Source organism: Nannospalax galili, unplaced genomic scaffold (assembly GCF_000622305.1).
Source record: "Nannospalax galili isolate Female #2095 unplaced genomic scaffold, S.galili_v1.0 scaffold159, whole genome shotgun sequence".
In the NCBI taxonomy this organism is placed as follows: Eukaryota; Metazoa; Chordata; class Mammalia; order Rodentia; family Spalacidae; genus Nannospalax; species Nannospalax galili.
In genome coordinates, this window is record NW_008343239.1 from 287,422 (window position 1) to 303,192 (window position 15,771).

General features: G+C 47.6%; 2 protein-coding genes across 3 annotated transcripts in view; both read right to left on the reverse strand.

The window, feature by feature from the left end:
• Positions 1–7,383, reverse strand: part of Pdcd2l (programmed cell death 2 like) — a 14,910-nt gene extending 7,527 nt beyond the window's left edge. For both annotated transcript variants that reach the window (XM_008839475.2, XM_029566645.1), the window contains exons 1-5: positions 7,234–7,383; positions 6,976–7,142; positions 6,807–6,867; positions 3,537–3,910; positions 853–960 (exon numbers count right to left, since the gene is read on the reverse strand). In XM_008839475.2, coding sequence (XP_008837697.1) covers positions 853–960; positions 3,537–3,910; positions 6,807–6,867; positions 6,976–7,142; positions 7,234–7,344 — 821 coding nt within the window. In that variant the 5' untranslated portion in view covers positions 7,345–7,383. The remainder of the gene's footprint in view (positions 1–852; positions 961–3,536; positions 3,911–6,806; positions 6,868–6,975; positions 7,143–7,233) is intronic.
• Positions 7,384–11,557: 4,174 nt separating this feature from the next.
• Gpi (glucose-6-phosphate isomerase) overlaps positions 11,558–15,771 on the reverse strand; it is a 32,002-nt gene continuing 27,788 nt past the window's right edge. Inside the window, exons 11-18 of the mRNA XM_008839441.3 lie at positions 15,633–15,676; positions 15,373–15,525; positions 13,931–14,060; positions 13,720–13,796; positions 12,507–12,635; positions 12,211–12,286; positions 12,057–12,123; positions 11,558–11,952 (exon numbers count right to left, since the gene is read on the reverse strand). Of these exons, the coding sequence (XP_008837663.1) occupies positions 11,817–11,952; positions 12,057–12,123; positions 12,211–12,286; positions 12,507–12,635; positions 13,720–13,796; positions 13,931–14,060; positions 15,373–15,525; positions 15,633–15,676 (812 nt within the window). The 3' untranslated portion in view covers positions 11,558–11,816. The remainder of the gene's footprint in view (positions 11,953–12,056; positions 12,124–12,210; positions 12,287–12,506; positions 12,636–13,719; positions 13,797–13,930; positions 14,061–15,372; positions 15,526–15,632; positions 15,677–15,771) is intronic.

Sequence of the window (15,771 nt, forward strand, 5' to 3'; positions counted from 1 at the left end):
CTGTGTGTTGAAGACTGTTGAAGGTTTTGGTTTATCATTATACTTCCTGTTTTCCAAACTAACATGCATTATTTCTTTACTTCTAAAAAATATTTTATTATTTTTATTTTAGACATGTGATTGTATTGCCTACATGTATGTTAATGCATACATGTCATGCAATGCCTGTGGAGATCAGAAGAGGGTATCGGATCCTCTCAAACCGGAGTTACCAACAATTTTTAGCTACTTTGTGGGTGCTGGGACAAAACCTGGGTCCTCTGCAAGAGAAGCCAGTGCTCTTAACTGCTGAGCCATCTCTCCAACCCCTATTTCTTTACTTTTAATTCATTTAGTACATGTGCCTGCATGTGTATTTGCATGTGCACACACAAGTGACACAGTACACACGTGGAGGTCAGAAGACAACTTGAAGGAGCTAATTCTCTTCTTTCACTATATGGGTCTCAGGGATCAAACTCAGACCATCAGACTTGGTGGCAAGTACCTTTACCTGCTAAGCCATGTCACCAGCCCCCATCAGTGTTGCTTTTTAAAAACAGTGTCTCATGGGCAAGAGGGATGGCTCAGTGGTTAAGAGTGACTGTGGCTCTTGCAGAAGACCCTAGTTTGGTTCCAGCACTGACATGGCAGCTCACAACTACCTGTGTCCAGTTCCAGAGGATCTGACACTCTCTTCTGGACTCTACAGACACATGTACAAACACACAAATAATAAAGATAAAAATTTTTAAAGTAGTGTCTTGTTCTGTTGTTTAGGCTGGCCTCAAGTAATCTGCTTCAGTCTGGAATAACTGGGACTATAAGTTACTTGCATTACTTGTAAACTATAATAGAACATGCTTTCTTTACCTCAAAATCTGTTCCTGACAAGCAGCAATTCTCTTCATGAATTTGTGAAACATCTGATCTCCACTGTTCATTTGGGTCTTCTCGTATTTTTCATCACTGTTAGTAGAACTGAAGAGAAGTAGAAACCGTGAGATTAGATTTGGGTGTTTCCAAGAGGAAACAAGATGATTTTTTTCTCTATGCTTATTTTTTATTTTATGTGTATGAGTATATTGCCTGCATGTAGGTAAGTGCACCCATGTTGTACAATGCCTGTGGAGGACAGAAGAGGCATTGGATCCCCTGGAATTGGAGTTATGGACAGTTGTTAGCTGCCATGTGGGTGCTGGGATTCGAACCTGGGTCTTCTACAAGAACAACCAATGTTCTTAACCACTGAGCCATCTCTCCAGCCCTTATTTTTTTTAAAAAATGTATGAAATTCCAAAAAGGGTTTTTTCTCTATATTTATTTACTTATTTATTTTTTGTCTTTTTGAGACAGGGTCTCCCTGTAGCCCCAGCTGTCCTGGAACTTACTATGTAGACTAGGTTGGCCTTGAACTCACAAAGATCTACCTGCCTCTGCCTCCCAAGTGCTGGATTAAATGTGTGCTCCACCACGACCAGCCTATTTATTTATTTTTTAAAATATTTTATTTATTATTTTTATTTTACGTGTATGAATGTATTGTCTGTGTGTATGTGAGGGCACCCCTGTCACCACCCGTGTGGTCTAATGCCATGTGTCAGAAAAGGTCTTTGGATTTCCCTGGAACTGGAGTTAAGGACAGTTCGTAGCCACCAAGTGGGTGCTGGGAATCGAACCCGGTTCCTCTGCAAGAGCAGTCAGTGCTCCTAACCAGTAATCCATCTCTCTAGCCTTCTCTGTGTTTATTTTTGAAACAGGGTCTTGCACATAGCCCAGGCAGGTATCAAACTTGTAATCCTGCCTCAGCATTCAGAGTGCTAGGATTACAACTGCACACAGCCACACAGCATTGTCAAGCTCTCTCCTTGAACACTATCTGAAAAAAGCCCGCGAGTGCAGCAGCTCTCGTGGAGAGCACATCACCGCTACAAAAATCCTGCTTTACTTCTGTGAGTCCAGTAGCAACAATGAACATTCTTATTTTTTTAGTGCTTTGGTTTATAAAGTCTTTCTAGAGCTTTCTCTCATTTGACTCTCCAAATCATCTCATAAAAATAGAAGACAGATAGCTATCATTCCCATTTTATAAGTGAGAACTGAGAATCTGAAATGGTCTCAGACCCTGGGTCAGTTCTGGAGTCAATACACAAATAGCATTTTTCTAACTGACCCACCTCTGCTTTAAAGACATTTAAAAACAGAAAAGAGGGCTTTAAGACAGCTCAGCACGTAAAGGCACTTTCTGCCAATCCTGAAGACCTGAGTTCAATCCCTAAAATCTAGAGTGGAAGAAAACAGACTCCCAAAAATCATCCTCTGAACTCCACACATACACCATGGCATGCATGTGTAATACACACACACAGAGACACACACACACACAGACACTAATCATTCATTTAAAAATTTAAAATAATAAAAATAAAAACAGAAGAGATATAGCTCAGCTGGTAGAGTGCTTGCCTGGCATCATGAAGCTCTGGGTTCACTCCCCAGCCCTATATAAAACTTAACATGGTGGCACACACTTGAAATTTCTGCACTCAGAAGGTGGAGGCAGGATCAGAAGTTCAAAGTCATCTGAGGCTACAAAGAGAGTTTGAGGCCAGTCTGAGCTACATGAGACCCTATCTCAAAAACAGAACAAGGCCTCTGAGGTGGCTCAGCAGGTAAAGGCACTTGCCACTAAGCCTAATGACCTGAGTTCAATCCCCAGAATGCACATGGTGGAAAAAGAGCACGTTCCCACAAGATGTCCTCTGACCTCCACATGTGCACCAGACATGCATGTACACAGGCACACACACATAAATGTAGGGGCTAGAGAGATGCTGAGCAGTTAAGAGCACTGGCTGCTCTTGCAGAGGACCCGGGTTCAGTTCCCTGCACCCACATGACAGCTAACAACCATCCACAACTCCAGTTCCAGGGGATCCGACGTCCTCTTCTGACCTCTGAAGGCACTGCACAACACAGGTGCACTTACAAACATGCAGGCAATACACTTATAAAATAAAAATAGTTGCCGGGCGTGGTGGCGCACGCCTGTAGTCCCAGCACTTGGGAGGCAGAGGCAGGTGGATCTCTGTGAGTTCAAGGCCAGCCTGGTCTACATGGTGAGTTCCAGGACAGCTGGAGCTACAGAGAGACCCTGTCTCAAAAAGACCAAATAAATAAATAAATAAATAAACAAACAAACAAAATAGTAATAATAACAAAATAGAACAGGGGCTGGAAATTTGGCTCAGTAGTAAAGCACTTGCCTAACACTCGATCCTATCACCTCCAAACAAAACAGAAAGCAGCAAGCAGAAACCACTGCTCATCTTGGCTCATTTTCTGGAGGGCACCTAAGAGAGCTGCATGTTTGCAAGTTAATGCAGCTGGCTAACAGAGAGATCCAGGGTCTGAGCCTCCTTTTCTCATTCAAGAGAAGTATAATGGACCTATCACACACATTCTCTCTAGAACTCTGGCCAGGTATCAGGAGAAACAATAGCCACTGTAGCAGCTTCCTGACCACACCCCCTCTCAACCTTGCAGCAAGTTCTCACCTCTGGGAAAGCAGCTGCTCCATGCAGACCCCTTCTCTCTGCTGGTAATCCTGCAGAAGTCTCTGGGCATGATCTAGGCCCACAAAGTCTCCATAATCATCCTCATCAGCAACACAGATGTAGAAGGGCTGGAACTGCGGCACTGCAGAAGGGAGGGACAGGCCTTCCCCGGGAGGGGCAGGGTCAACAGCACCCAGGCCAGTGTCCTGCAGGCGGAGGGCTTGGAGCTGCGAAGTCCAGTCTACAGCTTTGGCACCATGAGAATTGTTTCCCAAATCTGAGGTGAGTGGCGGCCAAGGCGCCTCCTCACTGTCACTTCCCCAGTCACCTGCACCTTCACACCAGTTCTCAGCTGCAAGGCCATTTTCCTGTTTCTAGAAGAATATCCAATACGAACCAAACACACTTAGATGACTTTACCGAAGCCTTTGGCTTCAACAGCCCCTCCTTGTACCTTCCCCAGGGGGCCTGCATACCAGCCCCTTCCTCTCCAGTGCACTTAATTCAACTTCTGGACTCTTACCCACTCAAAGCACATTGGAGGATTTAATACTATCTTCAGGCCAGTGTGGCAGATGCAGAACAAGGTTTCTTCAACCACCTGCTCCACGATCTTTCTATTGGGCTTCATACAGACTGAGGTCAGCCTGGGCTACAGAGTTCTAAGTCAGCCTGTGTTACAAAGGGAGATCCTATCTCAAAAAACAAAAACAAAAACAAACCTTGAGAGAAATGAATGAACCCAAGCCAAAGGAAGTTTCTCTCTGAAAATAGAGCAAGGAGATAGACTGCCACCAGTTCTGTGACAGGGTGACTCCATTCACCAGACTACTCCAAGCTTCCTGATTGTAGGAGATGGCCTGGAGGAAGGGCTGAACTCTGAGATGTTCATTCATGGAATCACCTCCCCCAGGCTACCAAATTAGCTAGCTAAAAAAAAATAACATCTGTCTTAGCTTCAAAGAGTCGAACTGTTTCTCTACCATCTGCAATTGAACCCTGAAAACAAGGGCCAAGAGCATCATATTTCTTTTTATTTCCTGTACTATGCCTGGCACATATTAAACATTTTGTGTATGGATAAAAGAGAAATTTAGAGACAAAGAGGGGCTGAATTTGTTCTTCACTTACCAACTCCCCAGACTGACTCCTCTGAAGATCTGAATCCCTGGCCTTGTGCTTACTAGTCTTTTTTCTTCTTTTCATGTGTTCGTGTGTGTTCACATGTGTTTGGGAGAAATGTGTGTGCGTGTGTGGAAGACAGAGGTTGATTTGGGGAATCCTCCTCAAGATCTCCTCTGTCACTGTTTTTTTGGGGGAGGGGGCCAAGATCGCTTATCTACTTTTTTTTTTAAGATTTATTTTATTTCATGTGTATGAGTGTTTTGCCTGTATGTATATATGTGTACCACATGTATCCTTGGTATTCAGGGAGGCCAGAAGATGGTGTTGGATTCCCCTAGAACTGGTTGGTGTTACAGGCTGTTGTGTCAACTATATGGGTGTTAGAAACAACCTGGGTTGCCAGTGCTCTTAACTGCTGAGCCATCTCTCCAGCCCCAGTAGTCTTTTTGTTTTTTGGTCTTTTTGAGACACGGTTTCTTTTACCCCACCTGACCTGGAACTCACTATGTAGACCAGGCTGGCTTTGACCTCACAGAGATCCACCTGCCTCTGCCTCCTGAGTGCTGGGACTAAAGGAGTGTTTCACCAGTAAAGTCTTTTAAACAAAGGGTCTCACTGTACTCTAAGATGGCATTTAATTCACTATAAACCAGGCTGGCTTCAAACTTGTATTGCTCCTCCTGCTTCAGCCTCCCAGCTGCTGGAATTACAGGTGTGGGCCAATGTACTTAGCTCAGTTTTTTTTTTTTTTAAAACTTCTGTGCTAGGAACTGAATCCAGGGCCTCAGGAATTGTAAGCAAGCAATTCCTACACTGAGCTCTATCCTTAGCCCTCTTTCTAATTTTTGTTTTTAGTTTTTTTTTTGTTGTTGTTGTTGTTTTTCTTTTTGAGACAGGGTCTCCCTGTAGCCTCAGCTGTCCTGGAACTCACTATGTAGACCAGGCTGGCCTTGAACTCACAGAGATCCACCTGCCTCTGCCTCCCAAGTGCTGGGATTAAAAGCGTGTGCCACCATGCCCAGCCTTGTTTTTAGTTTTTTGAGACAAGGTTTCACTGTGTAGTCCAAGCTAATTCCAATCTTATGTTTCTCCTCCTGCCTCTGTCTCCTGAGTATTGGATTACAGGTCTGCACCGCCACATTGAGATTTTGAAATTTTTTTGGGGGGGGGTCTTTTTGAGACAGGGTCTCCCTGTAGCCCCAGCTGTCCTGGAACTCCCTATGTAGACCAGGCTGGCCTTGAACTCACAGGGATCTGCCTGCCTCTGTCTCCCAAGTGCTGGGATCAAGGGCGTGCTCCACCACACCAGACCGATTTTGAAATTCATTGTGTGTGTATGCATGTGTGTGGAGGTAAGAGACAACTTGCCGAAGTCTGTTCTTTCCTTCCACCATGTAGGTAGGTGCCAGGGATGGAACTCAGGTTGTCAGGTTTGGCAGCAAGCACCTTCACCCCCTGAGCCTTTTCCCCAGTCCATCAACTTTTACTTTTTGAGTCAGGTCACTAAGCAGCTAAAGCTTTGAACTCACTCTGTAGCTTAGCCAGGCCTTGAACTTGGGATATTTCTGCCTTAGGCTTCTGAGTAGCTGGGATTACAGGTCTGTGCTCGACTGTATTGCCTTTGCTGGACTTCACCCCCTCTATTTTTCCAAATAAGATAATCAGTAAACTATGTATCTGAAGTGAAAACTAGAAGTCACAAGACATTAAGAAAATAGAATGCACTGGGCGTGGTGATGCACGCCTGTAGTCCCAGCACTCGGGAGACTGAGGCAGGCGGATCTCTGTGAGTTCAAGGCCAGCCTGGTCTACATAGTGAGTTCCAGGACAGCTGGGGCTACAGGGAGACCTTGTCTAAAAAAAAAAAAAAAAAAAAAAAAAAATAGAATGCTATGGTTCTAAAAGAGTAAAATTCATTCCATTGAAGTTTAAAGAACGTGGTTTTAAAATTTTGTCTTAAATCAGGTGTGGTGACCCTATAGGCAGACAGAGGAGGGAACAGAGAAGAGAGGGAGGAAAGAGAGAGAAGGGAGGGAGGAATGAGGAGGAGGAGGTGGGACTAACTGAAGAACAAAGTAAAATGACGTTCTGAAAACGATGCTCAAATTGCAGAACACTCCTCCATGCCGGGTACAACCGCGTTACCTGCGCATCCCGAGCCTCTTTCTCTAGCACTGGCAGACACTGGGAGCGGAACACTTTCCACCTTCAGGGCGAAGACAGATGGCCGTGAGGGCTCCAGCCCCGACTCCCAGCCCCGGCTCCGCTCCCGCCGTCAAGCCTAGCTAGCCGGCTCCGGGCCGTCCCAGCCTACCTGCTTGTCCCGCCGTCGCTGCAGCCCGAGTGGGCGCAAGCGAATACGTGCAGAAGCCGGTGGAACGCGGAGCCCTCCAGCGGGCAGTACACCTGCACGACGAGCGCGAGCGGCTGCGCACAGCGCGCACACCGCGGCCTAGGCGCCGCCACGCCGGGCAGGGCGTCCTGAGGGCGGGAGCGGAGTCAGACCCCCGCGCCTACCGGGCCTCGTCCCTCTCCCCCCGAACCCCCGGCCTCCACCCGCGGCCGTGCTCACCGGGAGGCCGCCCAGCTTACTCGCGGTCCACGCTCCGGGCCCCGTGGGACGGCCCGGCACCGCCGCGTCCCGAAGTCCAAGCAGCACCGGCTTCCGGACGGCCGCCGCCATGACAATCAGGCTCCCACGTGATCACAGCAGCTACGGTGGCCGAGAGGCTGAGCGCTCTGCTTACACCACCAGGCCCCTCTACCAGACCGGTTCTGGTGGTTTGCTTTAAAGCCTCTGACCCGGTTCTGCTGCTTCTCAGATCTCTGCCTGGGCCCTAAGCTGGGAATCCCAGAAACTTCAGATTTTATGTGCCGTCTGATGTCCTGCGATAGAATTACACATCTTCTATGAAGTAGTCCTGCAGAAAGGGTTTAAAAATGAAAAATGTAGGCATCATCAGTTGAGAAATGAAACCAGTCCCTTGCCTCGGTTCTTTTTCATTCTGCCAAAGCTTTAAAAGGCTCTGTGAATTCCGACCACGTTCACTTAAGGTCTAACCAGTGAATTTGGACGACTTCACAGATGTTTTATTTCAGCTAGTATTTCCCAAGATGTGTTTTAAAATTCTTACAAGTAGGCTTCATTGGGCTGGAGAGATGGCTCAGTGGTTAAGAGTATTGGCTGCTCTTCCAGAGGACTGGGGTTTGGTTCTCAGTACCCATAAGTGGCTAACAACCGTCCATAACTCCAGTTCCAGGGATCTGACACCATCTTCTGACCTCCACGGACATTGAATGACACAGGTGTACACTTACATACATGCACTCATACACATGGAAATATATATATATATATTGTCTTCTTGAGACAAGGTCTTCCTGCAGCCTCAGCTGCCCTGGAACTATGTAGACCAGGCTGACCTTGAACTCAGAGATCCACCTGCTTCTGCCTCCCAAGTGCTGGGATTAAAGGCGTGCACCACCACACCAAGCAAAGTAATTTTTTTTTAAAGTAGTTTTCAAAATTCTTATTTTGCTAACCCAGTGTTTATCAATCACTATGAAAAAATAACTTAATGGAGGAAAGATTTTGGCTTATGGTTTCTGCCCATGGTGGGCTGATGTCCTAGTTAGCTTGTTAACTTGACAGCCTAGAGTCATCCGAAAAAATCAAGGAACTGTTTACATGAGGTTGGTCAGTGGGCATGTCTGAGAGGGACTGTCTTCATTATTAATTTATATAGGAGGGCCCAGCCAGCTATGGAGAGCACTATTCCTCAAGCAGGTGGTCCTGGGATGTATAAAAAAAAAATGTGGGGCTGGACAGATTGCTCAGTGGTTAAGAGCACTGGCTACTCTTGCAAAAGACCCAGATTCGATTCCCAGCCCCCCACATGGTAGCTAACAACTGTCCATAACTCCAGTTCCAAGGGATCCAATGCCCTTTTCTGACCTCTGAGGGCACTGCATGATATGGGTGCACTTACACACATGCAGGCAATACATACACATAATTTTTTTTTTTTTTAATTCTAGTGCCAGTCATGGTAGTGCATCCCTTTAATCCCAGCTCTTGGGAGGCAGAGGCAGGTTGGTGGATCTCTGTGAGATCAAGATCAGCCTGGTCTACATGGACAGTTCCAAGCTAGCTGGGGGCTATAAGGAGACCCTGCTCAAACAAAACAAAACAAAAGCTATCTAAGGGCTTAGAAAGATGACTTACTGCTCATTGGTTAAGAGCACTTACTGCTCTTGTAGCGGACCCAAGCTCAGTTCCTGGCATCCACATCAGGCAACCAGCAACTACCTGTAACTACAGCTCCAGGGATCCAACACATCCTGGATTCTACAGGTACCTGCACTCATACTCACACATAATTAAAAATAATAAAAATAAATCTTAAAAAAAAAAAGCTATAATCTCAGTACGTGGGAGGCAGAGACAGGTGGATCTCTGAATTCAAGGCCAGCGAGGTCTACATAGTGGGTTCCAGGCCTGCTGGGGCTACAGGGAGACCCCGTCTCAAAAAAAAAAAAAATCTAAAGCATGAGTCAAGTGAGCAGGGCAGCAAGCTGCATTCCTCCCTGGTTCCTGCCCTGACTTCCCTCAATCATGGACTGTAACCTTATTGCTTTTGGTCACTGTTTTATCAGAGCAACAGAAATCAAACTAGAACAGCTGAGAACATGCTGGTGGTGGAGGGTGTCAGAGAAAAGACACCTTCCACAGCACCTGCAAGCAGGAAGCAGAGAACGAAGAGCTAGCAACAAAATCTTCTCTTCAGTCACCCCAAGACGTTCTTCTCCAGAAAGTCCTCACCTCCTGGTTTTCTACCACCTCCCAATAGCGCCACCTGCTGGGAACCAAGCCTTTAACACAAGAGCCTTTAGATGTTGCAATTCAAACATAAGGCCAAGACCACCTCCTACAGTTGCTGGCCTCTCCTGAATATCGCCTCCTAATAGTGCCTGTGTGTTGGAGACTGAATGCAAGCTTCATTGAGCTCTATCTGACCCCCTCTACCACTTATACCTCCCCTTGTTTTGAGATAATTTTCCCTGTTTAGCCAGGCAAACCTGGAACTTGCTCATCAGCCCAGGCTGGCCTTGTGATACAATTTACATTTTATAATTATGTGAAGGTCAGAGTGTGGAGTCAGTTCTCTCCTTCCATGGGTTCCATGGCTCAACCCAGATGAGCAGGCTTGTGCAGTGTTTTTATCCACGGAGCCACCTCACTGGCCCACAATTAGCACTGAAGGAAGTACAGAATGATGTTGAAGACTGCTTGCTCAGCCTCACACTGAAAACTCATCTGCTCAGACATCCGATGCCCAGGACACAGTGGTGACATTACTGACACCCAGCTATATTATCGTTCCCAAGTTTTTTTTTTGTCTTTTTGAGACAGGGTCTCTCTGTAGCCCCAGCTGTCCTGGAACTCACTTTGCAGACCAGGCTGGCCTTGAACTCACAGAGATCCACCTGCATCTGCCTCCCGAGTGCTGGGATTAAAGGCATGCGCCACTACGCCCAGCTCCAAGTAGTATTTCTTGACTTCTGAATAGCCAAAGGATATGTGATAACTGATGTGGTTTCTCCTAACACAGGAAGACACAGGATCTGGCAGGTGGCCTAGAGCACATGGTCTTGATGAAGTCCCTCATATGAAGCCAAACTGGTGTCAGTCAGGGTCCCTGCCACTTCATATCTTTTGACTCTAAAGCCCAGGTTGACTTGGAACTCTTTTATGTAGCCAAGGATAACCTTGAACTCCTAATCCTTCTGACTCTAAAGTGCTGAGTGCTAGGATGACAGGTATGCAGCACACCTGGTTTATGTGATGCCAGGGAATCAAATCCAGGGCCTCATGCATACTAGGCAAGCACTCTTATTAAATGAGCTATAGCCCAACCCCCAAAATACTATTTATTATTTTAAGAAGATAACGGGGAGGAGGGGCTGGAGAGATGGCTCAGTGGTTAAAAGCATTGGCTGTTCTTGCAGATGACCCAGGTTCAGTTCCTAGTACCCACATGTCAGCTAATAGCCATCTGTAACTCCAGTTCCAAAGGATCTGATGTCCTCTTCTGGCCTCTGTGGGTACTGCATGACACAGGTGTACTTACATGCATGCAAAAACCATTCATATATATATATAATATTAAAAAAAAAAAAAAAAAGATAAAAGAGAAGAATTACCTAAGCATCTGGCCAGAATACGGTGACAACCCTTCATGTTGTTGGCCAAGAATTACCTAAAATAATGTAACCTGTGGTTTTAAAAACTAGCTAATAGGGCCCAGTTATGGTGGCACGTGCCTTTAATTCCAGTACTAAGGAGACAGAGGCAGGTGGATCTCTGAGTTCAAGGCCAGCTTGGTCTACAGAGAGAATTTCAGGCCAGCTGGGGCTACAGGGAGACCCTGTCTCAAAACACAAAGAAAAGTGACTCTTTAAAGTGACCTCCCACAAAATAAATACATAAATAAATGTAATTAAAAACAAAAAAATAAAAACCCAGACATGGTGGCACAGACCTTTAATCCCAAAACTCTGGAGGCAGAGGCAGGTGGATCTGTATTTGAATCCAGCCTGGGCTATACAGCAAGTTCCAGGCCTGCCAGGGCTAGATAGTGAGACCCTGTCTCAAAGCAAACAGAAGCAGGCAAGTTTTGCAATGAGGAGGGAAGGCGGTGAGAAGGAATCTGATTGGGGGCTAAGCTGCCCTCCTGACCATAACTGTTTTGCAGTTCTCTGTCCCTGTTTCTTAAGGAACCACCCTCTGCTCTGGAGCTGCTCAGCACTTACTCAAGGGCAACCAGGGAACACCAACACTGGACACCAACCCTGTCAAGTGCCACCTCAGGAAGCAGTAAGAAGCTGAGCCATGCCTCCTCTGTGGCATCTTTATTCTAGCTGGATGCAAACCATGTGAGCTTAGGTCAGATGCACCGAAGCACGTCAGCTGGTTGTCACACAGGAAGGGTGCACACATGGAAGGGGTGGGTGCCAATTCCAGATCAGTTCCCAAAAGGCTTGTGGTCCAAGCCCATGACTGGACGATGTTCTGGGCAGGAAGGGGCAGGACCATGCAGTGCAGACCAGTGAAGAGGGTCAAGGAGGACCCATCGATAGGGACTGTAGCGAAGCTTATTCTGCTTTGGCATCCCGTTGTTGCTTGATGAAGCTGATCAGCCCATTGGTGGAAGAATCATGGGAGGTCACTGCAGCGCTGCCCTCAAGCTCAGGCTCGATTTTCTTAGCCAGCTGCTTCCCCAGCTCCACTCTGCCAGGAAGGGTAGAAGAAGGGGATGAGCAGAAGGCGCCGGCACAATTAGTGAGACTCTCAGTCAGCCCAGACACCCTCACCTTTCCTTGCCAGCTACTCACCCCCACTGGTCGAAGCTGTTGATGTCCCAGATGACGCCCTGAACGAAGATCTTGTGCTCGTAGAGGGCTGTAGAGGTGGCAGACAGTGCCTGTTAGGGTCCCCCATGCCCTGTCCAACTGACCCCCAAGCTAGTCCCTCCCACTACCCACTTACCAATCAAGGCTCCAAGTATGAATGGTGTGAGCTTAGTGAACACAATAGAGTTGGTTGGGCGATTTCCTTCAAAGACCTTCAGGAAACAAAATTATTCCCAGGTTAATTCTGATCCCCAAGCTGTTAGAGAGGAAGGACACCCTGCCTGAGGATAGGATATTTGAGTCTGTTTAGACAGACCCTCACACTGTACAAGACGATCCAGCCATACCAGGAGCCATGCCTGTGCCTTGGCCCTTCAATTTCATCCCTTCATTTCCTGCATGCAGCCCCAAAGCTGATGTCGCAGAGCTGACCTTGTGTGGCAAAAGTTTCTCAAGATCCTCTGGGCTCTTTCCAGCAGCCTGGAGCTCCTTCCGGGCCTCCTCGGCTGTTTTCCCCTTCATCAGGGCCTCAGTCTGGGCTAGGAAGTTGGCCAGGAGGATCTGACAAGAGATACCAAGTTACACTAGCAGATACTGCAGAGGGACAGCAGAGGGATGCTGCCACGACCCAGCACTTCTCAGGTGGGGTCAGTCCCAGCACGGTCCATTCACTCAGAGTAAAGGAGGACCCGAGGGCACACCTGACGACAATAGAGGGTAGGTAACAAGCCGAACTGTTTCTTCTATTAAGAGAGGTATTACTGGGAATGAAACCCAGGGCCTCTGCATACTGGGTAAGTGCCTTACCATTGAGCTACATGCCTATCTTTTTGAGATCTTGAGATAGCTTCTTGCTCAGCTACACAGGTTGGCCCTGAATTGGTAAGTTTCCTGCCTCACTCTCTTGAATAGCTGGGATTACAGGTGTGTGCCACCATGCCAAGCTTCCTAAAGGAAATGTATGTAGTCCTTGCCAGGGTTCTGCTAATGACGGTCAACATTTATCTTTTGAAACCTGAAGCGGGGGAGAGGCATCACTTCTTTTCTAACTGAATCAAGCCAAAAGCTCTGGATCACAGAATTACAGAGAAGGAAGATGCAGAATTCAACCCCCTAAGCTGAGCGTGGTGACACATGCCTATAATCCCTGAACTCCGGAAGCTGAAGCAGAAGGATCACAAATTTGAAGCTAGCTCAGGCTATGAAAAAGACCCTTCCTTGCCGCCAGTGAAGACCAATACCTTGATCCTCCACAGGCAAGTGCTTTCTGCCAGAAACCCAACAAGCATTTCTTATCTCCCAGAGAAGAATGTAGTCTGGTTGACACGTTCATAGCCCATGAATCTTTACTAGGCAGGGGCCCGACCAGGGACTGCTAGACTTCTAACTTTGGAAACTGAGACAATAGATAGTGCTTTGTTTTGTTTTTATACAACACTGGTTGGCATGGTACTCCCAGAAACCCGCATGCCTCTGCCTCCTGAGTGCTGGGATAAAGATGGTGCTGTTTTAAGGCACTAACTTTCTGGTCACCTGCCATGACAGAAACTAGAATAACTACTGAGCAGAGCAAAGCTTTGGGTGGGGGCACCTAGGCGTACCTGATCCTGAGAAGCATTGAGGAGGGTCCACATAGGGGTCTTACCTTGTGATGCAAACCTTTCCGTATAGGGTGCTGGGTCTGAACAGGGATGAGGAAGTCACAAGGTATCATCTTGGTACCTGTGAAGGGCACAATGGTCATCCACACAACCCCAACCCACGGGAGCCACCCATGTGGCCTAAAGGAAAGCACTGCCCGGAGTGGGAGGTCTTCATCCTCCCCAGCACCCCTGCTCAGGTTGTATACACCCTACCTTGGTGGATGAGCTGGTAGAATGCATGCTGGCCATTGGTCCCTGGCTCTCCCCACACAATTGGGCCCGTTTGGTGGTCCACACGGACACCGGACTTGGTGATGTATTTCCCATTGGACTCCATGTCACCCTGGAACAAGGAGGGAAACAGCCCTCTTCCTGTAAGTTTGTCAGTTCATGTACTGTGCCCAGGCCCTTCCTGGGATGCCCCTTTCCTATGTGGGGAGTGCGTAAATGTGTGTCCACAGGCCCCTGAGCTTTTTTAAACTACTCTGCAGAAGGACCCATGTTCCCCTGTAGAAGATTGCTCTGGAGGTGGGAAGAAGGCTTCTTGAAAAACAAAATTTGCAAGGTCAGGTATGGTGGCACATGCCTTTAATCACAGCAGTTGGGAGGCAGAGGCAGGTAGATCTCTGTGAGATTGAGGCCAGCCTGGTCCACAGGGAAAAGGGCCAGAAGGGGCTAGAGAGATGGCTCAGCAGTTAAGAGCATTTGCTGCTCTTCCAGAGGATCTAAACCACTGCCTGTAACTTCGGTTCCAGAGGATCTAACACCTTCTTCAGACATCTGCACACACTTGGCATACATGCAGATATGCATGCATACACATAAATAAATCTTAAAAAAACCCACACATGCAACAATAATAAAAACCCCCAGAAAACAACACATGCCCAAATAGGTCACAAAATCTTCAACTAATCTTTTAAGAGGGGCAGGATGGGGTCCAGAGTGTAGTCTCTGAGGGATGTCACCCTGGCTAGAAGCTGGGCCTTGTACCCACTTAGGCCTGGTCATCCCACCCTGACCCAGGCAGCTGGCATCTGGGAACCTCAGGCCTCCTTCAGGGGCAGGAGTCACCCTCAGGTATGGGTCAAAGTTTGCTCAATCTGCCCCAGGGAGCCCAAGGCCTACAGGATAGTCCTGGTCTGCACTGAACAAGCAGGAGCAGGTACAGAAGGGCTTTACAGAACAGAATCTGAGTAGAAGAGAGACTACTTTGTCTCCAAAGGCTCGGACCACACCAAAGGGAATGAGGAGGTCACCCTGTGTAGCTTAAGAGGCAACACAGACAGGGCATGAACTTCATTTTCTGGAATGAATAAGGTAGTACAGGCCATGGGGATCTTGGCTCTGCATCACCCTAGAGCAAGCCACAAGTGATAGCCAAAAAGGAAGTGACCCCAGCTGAGACACACACCCACAGCCAATGCAGGACAAGTATGGCCAGAGCACCACGTTAACCAGTCATGTCCTTGCACAGTGACGAAACTCAGCTGACACGTGGATAGAATAGTCTTGGTTACCAAGATGTACTGAAACCTGGAACAGGGTTGGGCTGTGGCCATGCCCAAGGGCAACAGGAGCTGCAACCTAAGCCACTGAACCTCCCAGGTTCTACAGGGTCCTGCCATCCTCAAGTCTGGCCTAGCAGCTGGTACCTGTTGGAAATAGGCAGCAAAACGGTGCAGGTACTGGTCATAGGGCAGCAAGGCGTGAGTCTCGCACCCAAAGCAGTTGATATACCAGACTCCAAGCAGAGCCAGCAGGACAGGGGCATTCTTCTCCAGGGGCGTTTTGCGGAAGTGCTGGTCCTAAAAAGACAACAGGACAGGAATTGAGCAGCTGTCAGGGAGAAAAGGGAAGGAGAGAGAGGAAGGAAAAAGCTGGACCCACGCAGTCTCTGGCACTCAGTACTCACCATCCAGTGAGCTCCTGAGAGCAGCTGCTCGAAGTGGTCAAAACCTGCAAGAAAAAAGCAGCATCAACAAAAATGGCCATACCCTGTGTCCTCCTGGGAGTGGACAGTTTTTTCTAGGAAAGACTGGATGTGAAGCCAG